The sequence below is a fragment of the Tauraco erythrolophus genome, chromosome 9 (genome assembly GCF_009769465.1).
Source record: "Tauraco erythrolophus isolate bTauEry1 chromosome 9, bTauEry1.pri, whole genome shotgun sequence".
Taxonomy (NCBI): Eukaryota; Metazoa; Chordata; class Aves; order Musophagiformes; family Musophagidae; genus Tauraco; species Tauraco erythrolophus.
The window spans coordinates 8,422,039-8,444,129 of record NC_141473.1 but is presented as its reverse complement, the minus strand read 5'-3'; the positions used below and the strand labels follow the sequence as shown (position 1 = coordinate 8,444,129).

Below are 22,091 nucleotides of genomic sequence, written 5' to 3'. Positions count from 1 at the left end.
TAGGTTCCTGCTCAGAAAGTTAGAAACTTTACTCTCCAGGTTAAGATATGACAAGTGGCTGCAATTAAAATTTAAGGACAAAAGGAGAAAAAAAAAAAGGCATGAACAGCCCTGCAAAATAACTTAAATGAATTATTCCTATTAGTCTTATTTTTTATCATATTACATCCACTGTACCTCATCACGAAAGTTGCTCTCTTACAGATGTTGCTATATCTTTAGGGAGATTTTAGGAGAGACTACACAAAGCTGTATTTGAGCTGCAGAAAGAGCCCTCTTCCACCTCTGGCCACTTCTTCCCTCAAAAAAAACCCCACACATTCATTGACAAAACTTCATAACAGCTGTTTAGTTTTCCTTACTGGTTTTAGTAATGGAGGGCAAAAGACTAATGTTCATCTACTGCAGCCCATGGAATAAGCAGTCATTTTCCCACCTCCTCTGGCATACGAGGGAAAAACAAAAGTCAGTCTGGAAAAGATACAGGAGTGTGAATGTGGTCTAGGAGAAGACAAATACAAAATGACTTGTTCATTTTCTTCCACACCAATAACAAAGGGCATGAAATGAAGCTGGCAGTTGCACACCTCAAAACAAACAAAAGGAGACAAATCTTCTCTCAGTCGCATAATTACAACATGCAACTGCTTAATATGGGATGCTGTGTGTGCTAAAAGTGAGCATGAGTTCAGGGACAGCTTGGACAAGTTGATGGAAGAGAAATTATCGAGAACTTCTAAGGGATGGAGAGTCAGCGCTTTGTGGCTTGCTACTTCCTACACAGGTCTCAAATAATACTGCAGTAGTTAACCCCATTAAAGTGAGAAGTTTTCTAGAAGCTGACACAAAAGTGCTGACGTCTAACAATGTTGATGAGCTGCGAGTTTTCCTGGTATTAGTAAACTAGCACAGAAAACCCATTTCATGCTTGTCTGCTGGAGTAAATCCTTTGACTAATTCGTTACAAATATGAAGATGCCTTACCTTCCCGGTAACCTTGTCTTAAACACTGGAGGAGAGCTGTGGTGCCTCACTGACTGCTGAACAGCAGCATGAACATCACTAAATAACCCCTTCATGTGTTCTGAGAAAAGCCTAGAGAAGTTAAGGTCCAACTGATGCTCAGAACTAGCTGGAATGATGATTGATAAGAATTGTATAGTACATATTCGCACCTGAGACAGCAATACTGTCATTATAGGTAAAATCAAAAGCCCCTAAATACCCTGTCATTCTAATTTTAACTTGGCAAAGTCACTGAATCTTGTAAGTGATCTGAAATTGTCACCACCAGACTGCTGTTGAAGTCCATTGTTGCAGCAGAGGGTTGAGATACAGTTTGGGACTATAATACCAGGTTCCAGAAAGGCTTCTTTAATGTAATGGGTGATTCTGATTTCTTGAGCTCCCCAGAGAATCTATAGGTAAAATCTATAAATTCAAATTAATGAGAATAATTTATTGAATCAACTAGGTTAATTTAGAAGTTCGAGTGACCTGCTTCTGCAGTAAACGCTCCTTCTGAAGTGGGAGGAAATTGTGAGGACAGAACGAGGTGAGGTTTTGGTCCATTAGTGTATGTAATAGAGTTAAATCAGGAGCAAGCAATGTAGATTAGATACTAATTTTCTGTGGGGCCCTTTAAATCTAGTGAGTCTGCCTTTCTGAGTTTATAAATGCTTAAATGCATAAAAAAACAAGCATCCACTCCTTTTGAATGTGATACTATATCACAGATCTGAGCACATGATCACCAGATCCGTGTATACCGTACACTGTAACATCACAGCTCTGAGCACCTGTAACTATCACCAAATCCAGTTTTTGGCCAGGATGAGCTAGGAACACTTGGAAGCAGATTTTTTTTTTGAGTGTTGCTTTTAACCGCTTCTTCCAAATACCTGGTCAGGATTTTTGTTTGCTGAATTCTATTGGTGACTGGTTAACTGATCAATTTGCACTCTAAAAACAGCCTTTAGCTATGTGAGCAGAAGATAAATGAATTTCAATGTGAATTATTCAACACTTTACTGGGCTAACTTAGTCCTGAGGAAATGAAAAAAAAAACCAAAACCAACTCCCTGAGCTGCATAGTAACTTTCCTTCTTAATTTCTGCTATGGTTTATGGAGCACAGAGATGGAGGATCTACCTGCTTCTACAATCTGTATCTGAAGCAATCAAACTTTCGAGGCCAGCCAAGGAAAAAAAAAAAAGCCTGGAATGTTTTTTGTACCTAGCACTCTCAAGAATCACTTGAACCTAGTTCGGTTTTGTATGTGATAGATATAAGTCATCACTCATTGGAAAGGATTATACCAAAAGGGAGTCTCCCCTTTCTGTACACCCTTGGCTTAGGAGGTGCCAAGAGTCACCCAATATACTTAAAGGGTTTAACACTAAAATGTTGAGATGCAAGTTCTGCATTTGTGTCTACATACAGGAAAAAAGATTTCTAGGAAAGACTGATCAGAAATATTAACGTAATAGTATGACAATGATATAGTACTATGTGAAAAGACATCCTTATCAAAACACTAAAACCAAAAATTACTGCAATTAATACAATTTAATTATGAAGATTCATGGTGATCAGATGTGGTGACAACCTGCCCAAGGAACTATTCTTGCCTATTTAAAAGCATTTCTGTCATCTTTTCAAAGAACAGTCAGGTAATTCATCCATTAGGAAAATTATAGATGAGAGAACTACAAGACGAACAAATAACAGATGACAGACTAAGAAATGTAAAATTTTTACCATTTTTCATCCTTCTCTCTTCTTTCTCCCTCTTCTCAGGTAACAGCTTAAACCTTGCCAACATACATGCTACTTGATGCCACGACACCACCTTTGTGTCTTGATGTTGTAATGGTAGACTTCACTATCAAATACAAATTTGAAAGTTTTCCTTAGTACTGTAAATTATTTAAGGCAGGGATCAGCTCCAGGAAGGATTATTTTGCTATTAAAACCCTGGAGTATGATCCAAAAGATCAGGGCTCTGCTACAGCCATCCAGTGTGACGCTAAGTCACTTGAATGTCAACTCAGCATCAAACCAAGATGAGCAGCCCAGCCGATGGCAACAACCTTGCTCCTGATCCCAAAAGGCTACGTGTTTGTTCAGTATTTACATTACACTTCCCAGTGCTTTTTAGTTTTAAAAATAATTACCAATGGATGACAATAACACCCTATTTGGATTTGCATTAAACAGGTGGAGTCATGCAGCAACTGGTCTGACCTGGTTCGTGTTATCTCAGATGAAGCATGCCTGACACAAGGAGATACCTCTCGTGGCACTGCCCAACAAAGTCACAGATGCAGCTGGGAACCCAAGGCTTGTGCAGCAGCGGTGGGGTGAGCATCCCTCTGGCCTCTGCCCTCATCAGGCAGGCACAGTTCTGTCCTGCTTCATTCCAGTCTCCTCAAAAGGCTTCTGCAAGGCTTGCTACAATCAACTGAAAGGTGGACCCAAAGAACTCGCTCTGAGCCTTGTCAAGGTAAAACAGGATACTTTGGAGACAGGAACATCTAAGGAGCTTAAATAAGGTGCATGGTGGTAAGGCATAGAGTATTTGGTGAGTAGCTGGAGGAGAGGAGATGGAAGTAGGACATGCTTGAACCTGCAGTGGGTTTCACAGGGATGAGCTCTTTGCTTCTAACATCATATTACTGACTTCAGGGGACTGGGGGGACTTGATGGGGAGGGAGGGCAGGAAGAGGATGCAGGACTCTGCCTGTGCAGGACTCATTGGAGGATCAGGGCCTGATATTAGAGTTTTATAAGAATGAAATCTAATCATTTCTAATCTTCTTTCCTTTGAAGATAAGTTACCAGCTGTAGTAGTAAGAGTACACTTAAAAGGCTTTCCCTTCTTCACCTTGAAGTAAATAACTGGTTCCATTTACTCCATCTATTGATGCTTACCTATCAGCTGGTGATTAAGCGATCAAGCAGATCAGGGCTGATAAGCATGCATGGCTGATAGCAATGATCAAAACGGTTTTCAAGACTATTTACATGATTTAGAAACACAAATTAAGTTTGTTCCTGGGTTCTTTTGAATGCAATCACTGAATAGCACTTCTATGAGTAATTTTTCTATTAAATGCTAAAAGAAACTTCACTCTGTAAAAATATGTTGTTGCAAATCCTTTAAGAATTTCACTTGCTTGTCTATAAACTGCAGCTCTAGAGCAAAAAACCCTCCTGTTTGCCAAGGTCAGGAAGACAATCTTTAAGAGATGCTTAGAGGATATCCTGCATATACAAAATCTCCATGGGAAAGAAAGAATCTCAAACATATTTTCTTGAAACTTGGCTATCTTTGAGGAAGTGTTGATTCTTTTTGATCCAAACCATTAAATACCTGAAGTACTTCAATGGCCACTGTGACTTTTTTTCTAATGGGTCAAGGAAATCCTTAGGTCAATTCCAGATTCTATTTTTAATTATGTGTGAATTGTGTTCTTATTTGCTTTAGATGTTTGCAGCATGGATCACTACTCTATTTCTTCTTGATGCAGCCAGGGGTAAGACACATAGTTGATAAAGTCTATAAACAGTAAAAAATGTTGTGTGCAGCTTACATCAGAATATCTGTATTTTAGAAAAAGGATGTGCTTTGAAACAGATTTAACACACTTCTTTGTTAGAAGCACTGAGTTACGCCATGCCTTTCCCACATTTAACCCATTACGTTCTAATTCTGTAAAGATTTTGCTGCTAGCAAACAGAATGGGAATTAGAAAGGTAGATGAATCAATACCAAAATTCTTCCAGAACAGTTTCCCCTACCCAGCCTCAAACCACACCAGCATTTATGGTAGCTACAGCACTTGTAATGCCAGCCTAGGCACTTACTCTTCACAGCACTAAGCAGACAACAAGAAAATAGTCTAAAACACCTCTTTACCAACAGGAAAGAACAGCTCAACAGGCACAGACACATAGAAGTAGCAGAGAGAAACAAAAAGACGCAGATTGCTGGCATCAGAGGAAAGATCCCTGTGAAAATGACTGTGTCACTTGTGGAGCTTCTAGCTGCAGCTCCACGAGTTCATCTTCTCTTTCTCTAGATGTATTTCCAATATATATCACACTACCCCTGCATTTTGTACAGATTGAGTAGAGTAAGTCAGTCTGACACACTATGAATCCTACCTGTCCTAGGTAACAATAGTTTCTCATTGTTTCCAGCATCTTTTTAATTGCAATAAAAAATTATTTGGGATTTCACAACTGTTGTGCTATAATAGTGGGTAAGGATGACATTTAGTGGCAACACCCGTATGTCATATTTGCATCATTACTGTATTAAAGCCACAACAGAAATTGGGAAACTAGTCCTTCAGGCACAGATCACGCTTCCTGAGGCTGTGCTTTGCTCTAGGCTTCCACTCCCATTCCACTTTATTGCTTCCACTAAAAACTTGTGGTGATAAAAAATAAAGGAGATGGTTAATGTACTTTGTGGAGCAATCAGATGTATCTATTTTAATGTTTTGGTTTCTTTTTAGTCTTTCACGATTTTTTTTTGCACAAGAAATAACAATTTAGATAACCCCTGGAGCACTAGGACTAATTTGTAGCACTGACTTGTGCTGGCAGAAAAAGCTGATTTGTTCTCTGGATCCTTAAAGATCAAGATTTTATTGTCTTTTTCCAATGGCTGTGTTAACAATATGTTTGACATAACAAATTCTGCATTCTCCTGAGTTCATCAAGCTGAGCTCTGCACTGTGTTTGCAACAGGAATCAGTCTTGAAGTTCAAGTCCCTGTGTCACTGCTACATGCACAAAGCACAGGAGCACAACTGAGCCCCTTAAAGCGTGCCAGCCTAATCCAAATTTCTGCTTCCATGGTATAAACACTACCTGCCAGTTTCCGGTAAAGTGATGGCAGCCTGACCTGCTACTTTCCCAGAACACTAACATTTTTCTTCGCATATTCCAGGAAGGGAAGTTTGCTACCAAAGGCTTGGATGCTTTACAGATAGCCCCCCTTGGTCTGGGATCCCAGGGAGACAACTGGCAGGCCTGCCCAGCTCTCCAGAAGATGTGAACACCAATTTCCTTCTTTACACTAGAGACAACGTAATGAAATATCAAGTAAGAAACTGCTTTGGTTTTAAATACTGATAGTATATAACACATTCAACAAATTACACAACAGTTTCTTTTCTGCCCTAATTTTGCTCATAAGTCTCCCAGGAGAAGCCCCAGTTCTATATTACACATAAACAGTCCATCATTGTTTTCTTCCATCTTTTTTCTTTTTCCTCATTTTAGCTCTCTGCTGAGCCAGGTACATTTACAACATATTAATAGCAGCCTTCTAACACAAGTCGTCCTAGATATTTTGGATATATTTTATACAATTCTCTACAGTAAGCTAATGGCCCAAATTCAGTTTCAGGTTTAGCATTATAAAGCCAGAGACAGGGAAGGCAGTACAAAAGGAAAGCTCAATTTGGATCCTGTGTATCCCCAGATTAAAAACATGTTTCAGGCCCATACACATGACTCAGGGACATAGTTCATACACATGATTATTTGGTCCTCTGAACTACATATGATCGGTCTCAGGCTCTGCTTATGTGGTGGCCCACGCTGAGCCCTAAGAGCAGAGAGTTAAGAGTGACAACAAGAACAGAAAGTATCTGTGTTCACCAGAGAGAGGAAGGAAAATAGGATGAAAAATCAGAGAAAAGCTTAGAAAGGAGAACAGCAGACTAAAGAAAAAATGAAGGAGAGAAAGAAGTCATATAGAAAAACAAGGAAAAACTATAAAGAAAATGAAATAGTGATGCATAAAGAAAATCAACAAATATTTAACATTTTTTGGAAGACTGGGACTGAGGGAGAATGGAGAAGAAAAAGCTAAAGAAAAAGACTTGGTAAGATATACCATGGAAAGAGCTTGGAGGTTTCTCTTACAGAGAACTGAACCAGGTTATCCCTCATGAGGGCACATCAGGTAGAGAAGTGTAGAGACAGCAGACTCTGGAGCTGTATGGAAGTAAAATAGTAAAAAGGTGAGTTTATCTATGACATCTACAAACTAGTGGCAGCGAGAGGAAGCTCTGGACTGCAACAGTGACAAATGGAAGTGGCTAAAAGGAGCCTGCAGGACTGCATAGGATGGTGCAAATAGGAACACACTGAAAGATGCCAACAGTGTGTCAGCCCTTTCCTCTGAAGACCAGCCAGTGCTGGGAAAAGCACACAGCAGGATGCTCAAGGTGTTGGAGATATCTGGGCTGGGCTCCTCCGTAGCTCAAAGCAGGTTTGTGGAGTTATAGACTAGTCTGGTGAAAGAAGAGAAATGACCGTCAAAGAGTGTGAATTTTACTTGGACAAAGAGCAAGAAAAATGAAACAAATTAATATGAAGGAAGGAGGGGGGCAATTTATTGCTGTTATTGGCTTACATGACATGAACAAGGCTTCATAGTTGTGGGGTTTTTTTTATATATAGACATATATATCTATCTCACAAGCAGCGGAGGTGTTTAATGATTTCTCCTGTTTGAATCGCCTCAGAACAAATCCAACATCTCTAGCTGAGAGGGCCTATGAGGTGTTAGCTTTAATCAGTCTTTCACTGAAGGCGAGATGTGTGCTAATTAGTACATGACATCCCCTTTTAAGCTTACAAAACCATAACAAAAAATAAGAAAGTGCTAAGTTTTAAACCAACTCAGTATTCAGAATTTCTTTAAACGAAAATAACGCCTTCCTTCTTAATAAACCCCAGAATACCTACAGCCTCTGGTGCTCTGAGGCTCATGTGATTTCTTATGCTGTCTGGAATATCTTATAAATAAGCTTAGCTATGAAGGTCTTATCTTCAAAGAAAAAAGAAAGAAAAATAGATATAGATTCAAAGTCAACCACTTAATACTTTGCAGAAGATGCTACCTTTATATTCCTACATCCAACTTGGATGAAATCTTGTGTTTACATGGCACGTTGTACCAGTATGTCTCAAAGCATTGTGAAAAGGATGGCAGCATCATTAGTTCAATTAACTAGAGAAAGTCAATCATTTGTTGAAGGAAATAATTGATATCCCCTAGCAAGGCAGTTTAAGAGTGAGGAACAAGACCCATCTCTTCAAAGCCCAGAACTATGCCTTAACCATTGTGGTACTCTGCCTTGTATCAAAATGTACACTGGGACGGAGCAGTCACATCCTTGTTGTTTTGTTTGTTTGTTGGTTGTGGTTTTTTTCCACACAGAAAATTTCTGCTACAAATTCATCAACTATCAAGGCTTCAAATTTTCGAACACACAGGAAAACTCGCTTCATTATACATGGCCATCTTGCTGGAGCAGATCTCCCCTGGATAACAAATATATGCAGGGTATGGTATGACTATTGTTACTTTACTTGTTTGAAAATGCAAATTTCCGTATCTCCCCACCAACCCACTTAAAATTCCCACATAAAATTTACACCTCTGTTCTCTTGTTGATTCAGGGAACATATGAGGAGAAAAAAAATCTCAGAATGAAGCTCAGTTCCACGTGACTGTCCTATTGCCCCTAGCTATGAGTACAGCACGCTTCAGCCTTTTGCTGCATTCACCTCCACAGCAAAAGCTACAATTAATTGATTTTACAATTCCTTGCCAATAATAAAAGGAGGGAAAAAAAAAGTCTTTTTTCTTACCTCAGCAAAAGGTCAAAACAAACATTTCAGTTTGAGTGAGGCATTTGGTCTAATAACAACAAAATGCTTTGTTCAGCAGATTGGTTTCACTTTATTCAGGCACATTTCAAAAATGGAATTGTTTCAGAATGAAAAATCAGAATGTTTATTTGCCAGAAGTGTATAAATAGAATATTTTGATTAAGATACATGAAATTTGGGGCTGAACAATTCAAGCACATGAACACAAATTTGTGAATCCTTTTAGATGATCCAAGCATATAAATTTTGAAGAATAAAGCTTGGACAATATAAAAGAAGTCATATTATCCTCTTTTTCTAACTGAGGTTCTTTCATTAAGAGAAGTTGATATCCTAAAAGCTAATCAAGGCATCTGGGATGGAGAACAGAACTGAAGCAAGCTTCTTCTGTGTGTCTTCATACAGAGTTCAAATCACTGCCTCCGCTTTGCCTCCACTCTGCCTCCTTGTGTTGATTCTTCAGTATCAGTAGGAATTAATATGCTAAAGATACGTCTTTATCAGTCACGTAAACAAAGTGAGTCCTCAGCTATGGCAAAGCACAACATTGTTTGCACATACTCTTCTACAACTGTAATTAATTCCCATTTCCTTCTCCTGTTTTCATGTGTTCCACCAGTTCATGTTTCACACTGAAGACGTGAACTGCATTTTGACCGACTGGAGCGGTGGCTCTAGTGGTTTGTACACCGACGCCGTTAACAACGTCCGCATTGTGGGGGCTGAGCTAGTCTATCTGGTGGACCTTCTTGAGGTAAAAGTATCCGTGGAACATGAACGCCAGCACATAGTCTGTATGGTAAAGGCTGTGTTCAGGGTGGCACCTTTAGGTTTGATGCAGCAGAGTCAGGAAGTACAGAGATACTCAATGACACAGCTGAAAATGTCATAAAAAGTCTCTAATCCTGCACAAATGGAAATAAAAAACCTACTTCAGCGTCAGACCACAGATAAGCACGTCCCTAAAGGCTTACAGGCCATTGTTTCTGAAAGTTTTGCTCATGATGAGCATTTTACCAGATAAGACATCAGGTTAGAGACAGTCTAGCAAAACTGGCAGGATGAGGAGCAGTAACAGAGGGCCAATCCTGTTGAAACATCCCTCCATGGATCTGACACCTGCCTCCTGTGAGAACTGGATCACAGGACAGAGAAGCGACTCTCCTGCAGCCACCAATGTCAGGCTTCCCATGCAGAAGCTCAGCTGAGCCTGGCGCTCCAGCAGCACTCCTCACACGGTCCTTCTTGTCCTGCAGGACCTGCGTGGTGAAGCATCTCCATAGCAGGATTCATACAGAGGGTACGCTGCCGACAAAGGCACTGAGAACTCCTCCACCACAGACCACTATCCTGACCAGGCGGAAAGGTTCAGGGATGAGGTAGCGGGGTCATTCACCTTTTGGATAAACAGTCAGGGCAAATGTAGAGGAGCTACGTGCAGAAATTTCCTTTTCCTTCTTTTCTATCATAAGGGCCAATTCTTGACAGAGGTCACTCCCTTCCAGAGGCATGATATAAAAGAGGATGGGATGAGTTAGGAACTGCTTCTCTTTTAGTACAAACCCCACCACCCACAACAGTAACTTCCCACTCAGGACACTCCCCTCCATCACCCGCTGGTCCTGACACAGCACGGGGCTGTGACGCAGTGCCACAGGCTGGCACGGCCTGCTTAACACGCTTGGTTTCTTTCTTTCCATACATCTTCACAGAAAGATTATGGCTACTCTCCTGCCAACATTCATTTCATCGGCCATAGCCTTGGAGCACATGCCGCAGGGGAGGCAGGGAGAAGGAAACCTGGCATTGGAAGAATAACAGGTACTGAGGCTATTTCAGCTGATAAAGCTTTATACTTTTGTGCAGCTTAAGAGAGCTGAAGAATCACTGCTGCCTTATGAACCCAAAATAGAGACCACAATGTGCTGGTTTGTCGTAATTAAAGGCATACAGCTAGCACGACAGCACACAAGCAAAGCCATGTCCTATGCCATGCCTTGCATTTCACAGTCAGTGCTCACAGCCTTGAGAAAGACAGATGCAAAAAGGCTTAACTGTCCTCCAGCTAAATGGAAGTCACTTTTTACAGGTCACAACAAATCCCAGGGAGCACTCAGTTATGATTTTTAATGGTGTAAAAGAACAGGAACAAAATACTGTATCACATGTGGAATAACAGACTTGTCAAACGTTAGTAGCTCATTGTCATATTTGATTTTAAAAGCCCACTCTAACATGACTTTTCAGCAGTTCAAAAGATTGAAAATCTGAAATGAAACATTAAAAACCCTAGATCTAGTATGTCAGGATGAGACAGTAAATAGCTATGGTCACCAATGGAAAAAGGAAGAAAGCCATTAGTCACATAGCTACACAGAGAGACACAGCATCACGACACGCTCACACATCCCTGTTTCCAAAGGCACACTATTTTCTGCTTTCCTTTCTCCTCCAGTCAGTTCTTTTCTCTGCATAGACATTGCTTTGACTAAGCTGTGCACACCGTAAGCAGTCACATAAGCAATTCAGGGAAACTGGGATCAGAACCAGGTTGCTTTAGCCCCAAAGATAGCTCACTGACACTGAAGCAAAGGAGTAACATTTTCAACCAAGTTCTTATAACATTTTTCCCCAAAAGTAAGCCAAGGACCCATCATCTTTTTACTGCACTAGCCACCTTCCTATTAAAATCCTGCTTGTTTTGCTGGCTGTTACAGACAACAAAATGGATTTTTATATGTGGAGTAAAGGTAGAACTGTAGACTACAATGTACACACACTGTACGTGATGAAATACATGTAGCATTATTTACTCAATCAGACGTATCTCCATTTCTTTAGGTTTAGATCCAGCCGGACCCCTTTTCCAGTACACTCCCGCAATGGTCAGGCTGGATCCTTCCGATGCAAAATTTGTTGATATAATTCATACTCATGCCGGTCACCTGTTCTTTGACTTTGGTAAGTTTTCACACAAAGACTGACACCAACACAAAGGTTGGCCACAGCATGTCAGAGAGCGATCAGCCTTGACTCATTTTACGTATCAGCTCCAGGGATTCTTCAGACTTGTGGCCACCTGGATTTTTACCCAAATGGTGGGAAGAAGATGCCAGGATGCAAGCAGCTTCGTGTACCTCCTGCAACTCGGAGTATCAATGACCTTATGAGAGGTAAACATATTTGAAAGAAGTAATGCCTCATTATAAGCTGCAGCTGGAAGTAAAGGCTAGGCTACGGTAGAGCCTTTTGAATGGAGGTATTGTTTACGTAGCTCAGATTTGGAGTAGGGAGAGAATGCTCAAAAATGTAAGATTTAAAGCTGCCTGTGGATACTAACCAAGGCAAATTCCAGATAGAAGCTCCAGTTAAAGCATGCAGACTTGTTCATCACAACCTGTTACAAAAGCCTGTCACTGTGCTGACAGACTGACCTCAGTGGGAATCCCACACATGAAGGACCAGTAAAATTTCATTCAAGGATAATCTGAAAATGAGTATTTTAAAATCTGAGCTTCCCTTCTCCCTAGAAAGACATTGGTCCCAATGTTACTGGAGTCGGACATACTCATCCATGCCATTAACAGCTTTAGTGTCTTCAAAGGGAACAGCACAAGGTTAAATATACAAGAAATGATAAAATGACTGCTGTGTTGATAGTTCATGTTCTTCAAAGAAAGCAGGGCAGTTAATAAGAATTACCCTGGGATCCAGTACAATAGATCCCCAAAATCCTGTCTTCTGATCCTAACCCACAGAAATATGTTATTCACAGCTAAATGTTTTGAAATCCCTACCCCTGGTTAAGTAATTGGATTTCAAAAATGCTCTGTCTTAGAACTGGTTGGAGATCTTTGTAACAAAGAGGACTGAAAGCTGGCTGTGCACAAAGTCACTTGGAACCAAAACACTTTCCAATCAGACTGCATAAGAATGTTTGCCTTTTCAGGAAAAAAAAAGAAAATATTTTCCACAGACATTTCACAAGGCTGTTTCTAATGTTTTGCGGTGAAGGAGAAGCCCAGCTCTGCTGAACACGGGCAGATGGAGCTGGTTGTTCATGCAGCTCCTAAAAATAGTGACAGCCTTAACTCCTGCCTCTTGTTTAGACCTTATTTTGTGCATATCTCTTCTGTTGGATAATATTTACATTTATGCAGTGCTTTTACGTATGAAGTGCTCTAGCAATGCTATTTAGTAACTTCTTTCTACAGCTTTTGATGCAGCAGGGAGAGGAGTATTATGTTCCCATTGTGCAGATGTTAAGTGACTTTGGCACTAGCACAAAGTAAGCCAACAGTAAGAGCTGAGATTTTTAAAGTTAAAAGCACAGACCTTTCTGAATCAGATGTGAAGAAGGAACTGTGAAGAAGACATACTCAGGAAGCCTTGATCATGCAGATTATTGCAAGAAAAACAGACAAAAGTACTTTTCGGAGAGTTCTTGGTGTTTTTTTCTTTCTTTATACAAAGAACAACATGTATCAACTGGTCAATACCAACTGATCTGTCTTTAAGGTGCATAAATATTGACAATAGGTGAAATTCTGATTTCACTATAAACTGTGTCAGCTTGCAATTACTTCAGTGCCTCCAAGACTTCACCCTGTGATTAGGTGAGCCCCCACACATGAAGAAGCGGAGCAGAGCCCATTTTTACACAACCTAACTTTGGTATATGGGGCTTTGACAAAGGAGAGACTTCAGAGCTAATGAGGGCAATACTTGTTACACGGGGCCTGTAAATACAACCCAAATAGCACTTTCTTCTTTCCTGCTCTGACTGCTTACACACTTCACTCTGATGGGAAAATGTACTTCTTTTAAATAATTCTGACAAAATCAAGGATACACTGCCAAACATCTTGCTTTTCAGAGCATTTCATAGAATCACCACTGTCAAATGACTGCAGATTTTCTAGAGCTTAAAAACATTGACAGACGCTCAAGTGAAAATCATTACTACAATTACCTTTAATTCTAGAAATGAGTGGAAATTGTGGTTTTACAAAATACCATGTTGTGATAACGGTAAGTAAACGAGAACTGCTTCTTAGTAACCACTGTATGCTTTACAGACACTGTAGCTATGAATTATTCCAGTTTTTGAAATATCAGAGGGAAATTCTCCTAAATCCTCCTCGGTTCTCATGCTAAAGTAAAAGCAGTTAACTACACATAGCAGGACGGGAGGTTGCACAAGGTCTGGCTTGGTGTAGCTCCACCTCTGTGAATTTTGGCATGTGCATAGTGACACACAGATTAGAACCTAGCTTTTTCCCATCAAAAAAATATATGTAGCCATAAGTACACTTTTTACTATAAAACCAAATCATTCACACTTTAAATGTCTTTTAAATATTACTATTTTTTAATCTGAGACATCACTATATGTGCAAATTCTTTTGAGGAAAAACGACCAACACTTGTTGCTTTGGTGTGGGCTTTGTGTTAATGTATAGTTTTAACCTTTTTTACCTGGACTTTTTCCCAGAATATAGATCTATTGGATGTGGGCACAAAAGAAGTCTCCGGTATTATGCTGAGAGTATTATCACTCCGAATGCATTTGTTGGATATCAGTGTGAAACATACCGAGCTTTTGTATTGGTAAGTATCAGGTACATATTGATCTGTGGGGTTATAGCCCTGCCCTTCTTCTCTTAATAATTTCTGGGACAACTTCTATACTCTACATCACAGGATACAGGAGGACTATGCAGACTCACTGACTACCCTCATCCAGACCATACTTGAAAAATAGGCGAAATGTAAGATCAGCAAACTCCAAGAAAAAATCTGGAAGAAAATAAGACAGTAAACATAAACACCAAAACCAGTTGCAAAGAGAGAGATGAAGAGTTGAGTAAGAAGACAATGAGAGGCAGTGGCTGGGTTCACCTTTTGCGTAGATCAGTGGTAGGAGACACTCGCTCTGGTTGAAGGAAGTCTGTCTAAACCTGGTGGAACTTATCATCAAGAGGGCAGCCTCTGGATTTCAGAAATGTTTAAACATCTGTATAAACATAAATATCCACTGTATATAGGGAAGGGGAGATATTTATACAGCACAGCAGTGCTCACGCTATCCTCAGGTGGCACAAGAAAGAAGGCAGCGTAATATCCTGGTGTTTCATGCCTGATATAACTAGGCTTTTAGTGGACTAATTCTGGAAATGCAACTGACAACTGGTCGAGGAGGAAGATGAGTTTGAATTTATTTCCATTGACTCTGAAAAGAAATTATTACAATGTTGCAGAAAAGTTGTTAATGCTTCTAGCAACATTGCCATGTGACTTGGAAGTTTGATGTAATTCAGGACTTGAATAAAAACCTGAACTCTCTGAAATTCAGTGATGAGAGGGAAGCAGTTGTGTCAATCTCAGAATAAACAGGTGATGATGATCATTTTGACCTTTATTCATCTAATGCCCAAATAGCCAAAGATTGACAAATACCACTTCCTGCAGAACCTTCCAAATATCAAATCGAAACATCTAAATATAGCAATACTACTTTTTCTAATAGTAATTATATCACTGTCACTTCAAATATACACATTTATCTTTTTAGAAATTTTAATGGACATCAAGATCTTGATGAGAATGCGCAATCTGCATAGGCAGATTAATTTCATTGAGGGTCTACTTGGGAATAAAGGCTGAAAAGCAGACATAACACATTCCAAAGTGAGATCCCAAGCTTCAATGTTCCTAAACCTAAATATCTTTATCATACAAGTGAAATATCCAGCCAGACTTCCTTGGAAATATGGTTACTCACCTTATAATAATTAGCAGACAACCTTTCAATGGATCCTATGAAAGATTAATATATTACTCTATTTTTCAGATCAGGTAGTAAGGCACAACATGCATTAAGATATTTACTCATGGTCCCTGTAAGAGTATAAGGAATCAGGCCAGATTTTCAACCTCTTTCTCTCTATTTTCAACTAGATGAAATAAGCTGACTGATGATCTCAGCTCTTTTTTTCACTGCTCTGATAAATAGTGAAGATATTATCTGAACTCAGAAGCAAGTACCTTTTCAAAAAGCTGGGGAAAAACTGAAATAACCTAATTTCTCATACTTTAAGAAGTAGGATTAAAATGGATAACATCTTGTAACACACATTGTTGTTTTTCCCCAGGGACGCTGCTTCCCATGTCCAAAGGAAGGATGCCCACTGATGGGCCATTATGCTGATAAGTTTTTACATAAAACTGAAAAAGAACAGCAAAAGGTTTATTTAAACACAGGGGCCTCCCCTCCATATGCTCGTAAGTGCTCATTTTGGGTGGTAAATTCAGTAGTGGCAATGAATTCTGTGTGAACAGCTATCTTGCACTTCTACAGAGAGCTGCTGGAGTTAACGAGTGGCAGTCAGTACAAAACCTAGAGTTTCAGGTATGTTAGGAACACACAGTACCAGCATTATCTGAGAAAGGTTGAGATAATTATAGAAACAGATCAACTGATGCTGACCTCTGAGTCAGGATAAATGCCAAAATGTTAATTAGATGATGGCTTAAAAAATTATATAAAGCTTAAGGTGGCGGGAATGTTATGCTGAAAGTTTTGATTGACAAAAATTTACAAACTAGATCATTTCAAGGTATTTTTGCAAAGCTCATCAAGTCAAAATGGCAGGGAGTAATATGGAAGTCGTTTTAGTTGTGATTAATGTAGAAGCAGCCACAAAACTGGCAAATAAGAAAATTTGTAAATAAATTGTAATCCATCACAGGTGATGAACTGCAAGGACAATAAAAGAAAGAAGGTCTGGGAGTGCAGAGAAACTAGTCATTTCTGAAATCTGAATGAATACATTCATTTCAACATCTACAAATTGCTGAGTTAATAGAAATCAGCCTGAAACCAAATATAACCTCATGAATTGGGTGAAGACATTCTCCTTTTGATAGCCTGAATTAAAGCCAGTACAGAAACTTCCCAATCCTGGTTGCTTGAAATCAGTACGTGCTATTGCATCTGAGGCCCTGCTTCTGCCTTAGACAGATGTGCGGGATGACAGGACCCCTGACGGCTGTCAAGCTGTGCACAGGTATAAGAAAAACCCTAAACATTCTGTATATTGGGATCATCCTGGGAAAGCAGCCAATTTCGTTTAATATAATTTTAACAACACAGCAGTCCAGTGGATTGCACTTCACAGTTGAGAGCTAACAGGCTGCCCATGAGACCCCCCACGTTGTTCCCAAGTGTAAGAAATTACAAAATTAAAAGTGAGACCAAGTGGAAGAGCAAAGTACAGCACTGGCCATGGCAGGTTAAATACTCGGCAGAGTCAGGAGGTCAGCTAAGATTGGATCTGCGATTTAGACCACTGTCAAGGAAATTAATACTACAAGAATCACACTGAACTAACATTTGCCCTAATAAAGAGCGACATTTTGTTTGCGTACAAGCACATTCGCACAATCCTTCCCTCTCCCTGAAAGGCACTGAAACATATAAGAAGTTTTACCATTAGGAAAGAAATCTTATAACCACAAACTATTTCATTTTCCTTTCGAAGGCTGGCGAAAAGAGGTACATGTCAGAGTATCTGCAACAGAAGCCATGAAGGGAAATATAGATGTAGCCTTGACTGGAACTAATGGGATCAGGAAAAAGTATACAATTGACAAGTAAGTTTAACAGGACTGTGGAAAAAATAGCTCTATCATTGTTATCATATGGAATATATACACAGCTATTTTTATATGTTTCATCTTGTTCTACGTGTCCTGTGATTTACAGTGGTAATAGAAATAGCTGATAAGTGGCTGAAGTTCTCCGTGCTACAGATTGTGGTCAAAATCTGTGTGCTGGTCTCTCTTGCTCTGTATTTTCTTCTCTTTCCTGAGGATGACAGTTAGCATAACAAAGTAGGCAAGAGCAAAGAGCCCTGTGGCTACTGCTGGACGCAGCCACATCATTGGGTGATCTTCTCTGAGAAGTCAGAGCTGCACAGTGTACAGTCATTTGACCATTCCCTCCTCTAGGGAATATGTGAGTAAGAAAGTTGCAGCGTGCTTGTGAACTGTGCTGGAGTCTGGGATTCCTGTCCACTCGGACTGACTTTTTCCAGTAAAGGTGAATTTAAATCTCAAACTGTCTTTGTCAAGAACACAGTTTAAACACTGTAAAACCAGCCTCGTCTGTGCTTGAACATAGCCCTGTTACTGGTCTGTACCAGGAGCACCTTTGGTTGCAAATACACTACTGCAGCGATACACTGACAGGTAATTTCTACGTCAATGTCACACTGTAACGCGCGTTCCATTATAACGCACACCGATACCACAGAAGACAGGAATGTACACTATAATTTTCAATTTTCTTCATGGTTGAAAGCAAGCAGAAACACTAGGAGAACTTTTTGACCTGGACTTCTTCGAAGGTAGATGCCATTTACAAAAAATAACAACTAGAATTTGTCACTAGTTCAACACTGTCACCCCACAACAATACTGTCAAAGGCTGAGCTAACTAATCTAGTGTTATCATCCTGAAAGGCACAGAAATGTAAGAAACTAAGTCATTTGCATACTTTTGTAGATCCCTCTGAGTAGCCATCTCCCTCCTTAGGTACCAACAAGCCTATACATTGGGTTGATAGGCTGAAAGCCTGTACTGAGGTGCAGAAAAACATCCTTCTATAAGCAGGAATGGTGTTTCCTCTGCTTTCTCAAGTAAGGTTAATACAGAGACTCTGTGGCCTTGGTCAATTTGCCTAGTTGCAACTGCACCACAGACTTCAACCAAAGGAGAAAAAAAGTGACGTTTAGTCCTCAGAACTTCCTCCAGGTATTCAGGGTAAATCATCTGGTAGAGATGAGGTTAGCCTCAACACTGTCACAACAGCTTCAGGGAAGGCAAAAAATTGCAATACTGATTTGGAGGAAGAATTCAACCAAAGTGGCAATGAGACATTCCTTCCTAATCCTTACAAAAAAGGTTAAATGAAACGTGCATTTGATATAGATATAGATTAGATAGTGGGAGTTTTTTGTTCTTCCCTTAAGTTTAGCCCTGTTACAATGTTTGTCCAAAAAATAATTGATAGATTTTATTTACAAAAAATCTAAGGTCCAAATATTTTACAAAAGACTTTGCTACATGACTTGAATGACTATTCAGCAGAGAGGACAGAGCTTGGTGTTTCTGGACCTGAGACATGATCCCCTGCTGCCTGAGCCGAAAGCCTCAGATCTGCATGAGGCTCTGCACCAAGAGCCCTGTGCATTCCCCAAGGAACATATTCCCAAGTCCAAGTTCTAAGGTAAAATCTTGCCTAACGTCTCTGATTGGTAATTACTTAAAAGTAGAAAAATTATAACCATAGTGTTCAAGGCTTCAACCCTCATAGCGTCCATCCCACACCTCGTCTTGCTTTCTGCCTAACCTGTAGCATTTTTTTCCTCATTTGTAAAGAACACAGAGCATCACTTCTGTGCTTTTGTTTGGCAGGGGAACCTTCAAACCAGGCAACACATACTTGAACTATATTGATACAGAAATTTCTGGGAACATTTCAAAAGTTGAGTTTCTCTGGAAAAAGCATCGAGGTCATGTACACAGAGGCTGCATGGGAGCTGAAAAAGTCACAATAATATCTGGGGAAAATGGAAACACGTGAGTACACAATCTAATGGTGTTCTGTTCTGTGGGCGTGGGAGAAAACTTCTGGAGTGCACCTCTCAGTTTAGTTTTAACCAAACTGAATCCAGCCGATGTGTCCTGACACCACTCTCTCATGTAAACCAAAGTGTGGTAAGTGGGGAAGAATGGAGTGAGAAATTCCTTTCAAAAGCACACTCCTGGTCCAAATTAAAATGCTAATGGAGTCTGAGCATGAAGGCAAATATGTCTTAAAATTTAACAGTCACTAGCTAGTAATTCTTTAAAAAAATCATTTGATAACACAGTTTATGTCTCAATCTACTAGAACTCATGCTTTGACCTAACATGAAAGAAAAACAGCATTTATATTGATTATCTTAAGCTATTGCTAAGAAAATATCTCATTGTGCTGAAAAATATTTCCTTAAACTCCTCCTCCCTCGCCAGGTCTGTATTCTGTGGCTGTGGAACCGTGCGGCCGGGCACGTGGCAAGCTCTGGCACTTTGCTGAAGCTCGGCGAGGAACACTGTGGTTGTCCACCGTGGCAACCCTCACCATCTGGAAGAGGCCACATCTTCAGTCAGCAGCAAACTCTTACCAAGGCTCCCTCAATAGATTAGGAAAACTTTGCCCAGCCCAATACAAAAGCTCTATTTCCAAATTAGTGTAGTCAGCTTTTATCCATACAGGGGAGTTACACTTCTGTGAATTCCAGCTACAATGACATCTAACACATATTTTACTAGTAACACACATACGCAGTGTGATTACATTTCAGAGTCAAGGGAGAAAATAATAAATTAGGAAAACTAAGTCCTAGCCAATTGCCCTTTGAAATACACTTAATTATCTTAGGAGGAGCATCCAAAAAGAAGCAACAAAAAAAAAAAGAAGGAAAAGAAATAAAGAAAAAAGAAAGAAAGAAAGAAAGAAGAAAGATTTAAAAAAAAAAAAAAAGAAAAAATAAAAAGAAAGAAAAGAGATAAAAGAAAAAAGGTGAGAGGGAAGACAAAAGGAACATAGTCAAATTCTTTCGTAAGTGCCTACTTATGTTCAGGCAAAGGACACTTGCACGCTTTCAGAAGTATCTGATTGCTTCTATGTCAAGATCCTGAGGAATAATTTTAAATATAAAACCAATCAGAGTTTGAATGGTGTCGCCTGATGTGTCCTTCCTTCCTGAAGAACGCTTTTAACCAACATTTTAGCAGCACATCCAAAGACTGATTAGGAGCTGGGACTGCATATCGAATTGTACAGTAGACCTTGAGAAACTGCCATCAAAGTTCACCATGTGTCAAGCAGGACAGCTTAATCTACAGCAAAACATTTGATTGTTGTCTTTTTCCTGGGGAAGAACTCACTGATGTGCTCTATTCAGCTCTGTTGAACACTGGGTGAGCTGGGACTCTTTCTCTATACCTGAAACAGGCATTTTCTTTACCAAAACGATGGTGCACTATTGAGGATCTTCAATTTTCTGGCAGCCTTCAGAGTAACTATTTTCTCTTTACTGGTGAAGCCGGATTTTCCACCTCTACCTTGCCTTTCTGAAGCCACTGAAGTCAGGCCTGAGCTGAATTATTTGCATTACTATATAGCATCGCCCACTCAAATTTGGCAGCATTTTCATTATATCGGTTAACAAAAACAGGCTACTAAGAGGTATCAGCAACAGCCAAAATAAGCCAAGATTGTTTCTATTTCAGTACAAGCTACCCACAGAAATCAGTTTTTAATTGCCCACTGTGATCTAAGACATACAGCTAATTTTTAACTCTAATTTGAGGTTTATCATTTGGGCACAGAAATCCTGTGTGTAAATCATGTTGGGCAATTCTGTTCTGTCCCCTCCTAACAACTAGCTATTGCAGAATACTTCCAGTGAGGTTAACCAGAAGGTGTTAATGAGCTGCATTTCACAAGGCTAAACGTGAGTGATGAACAGGTGTGTTTCAAATTATGCAGCAATAATTTTGAGATGTCAGAATCCAGTCATCTCCGATGAAGTTTGCCAGAGGAGCTTGCTTAGGAGGTTTGGAGAAAAGTTGACAAATCAGCTGACTACCTTCTCAGGCTCACTGCTTCAGTGCCCTTATCATCTCCACCCATGCGGAGTAGGATCCAGAAACCATCCCAAGCAGGGAACTCATCCTCCTCTACCCCCTTAGGGAAACTCCTCAACAAAGACCCCCTTCTTGCGTAAGCAGGAATTCCTCTCTTCTATGCTCCTCTGGAGAAGTACAAAACAACATCCTAGGTACTTCTGCACAGTTGGAAAATATCTGTAGCTAGTAGCTACACCATCTTTAAACATCCTTTATAAATCAGGCATGGCTCTTTACCCCAGAGTTGCGCAAATAAAGGAAACTCAGAGAAGGGGAAAGGAAGACTTCTTTTCTCTTTCTTCCAGTCAGGAACTAAAGCAAAAGAAATGCAAATATTTACCTCGGGGTCATGGAAAAGTGTGCAGCAGGGCCAGGACTGGGTCATCGGATTTAAGGACACAAGACAACAGTGTGAGCAGTACAATACAGGCCACCGCTGCTCGCAAGAAGGAAGCAATGTTCTGTTGAACTCAAGATTTCTACAAAAAATGTCCTCTCCTGCCTTAGTGCTTGGCTGTGCCCCTTTTACCATTCTGAAAATTAATTTGATGTTTTTATGAATAATAAATCATATTCTTACTTACAAAAATATAAGCTTTCGTTTTAAGATATTTATTTCAACAGCATTCTGACAAAACATAACAGC

General features: G+C 39.9%; 1 protein-coding gene across 1 annotated transcript; it reads left to right on the top strand.

The window, feature by feature from the left end:
• Positions 1-3,558: 3,558 nt before the first annotated feature.
• Positions 3,559-19,847, top strand: LOC104382810 (pancreatic lipase-related protein 2). Its single transcript, XM_086616620.1, has 13 exons — positions 3,559-3,576; positions 4,490-4,538; positions 5,963-6,117; positions 8,249-8,374; positions 9,323-9,457; positions 10,416-10,524; positions 11,545-11,664; positions 11,754-11,876; positions 14,198-14,313; positions 15,858-15,987; positions 17,247-17,358; positions 19,184-19,348; positions 19,784-19,847. Exons 1-13 carry the CDS (start codon positions 3,559-3,561, stop codon positions 19,845-19,847), a joined length of 1,422 nt encoding a protein of 473 aa, XP_086472746.1.
• The last annotated feature ends 2,244 nt before the right edge of the window (positions 19,848-22,091 follow it).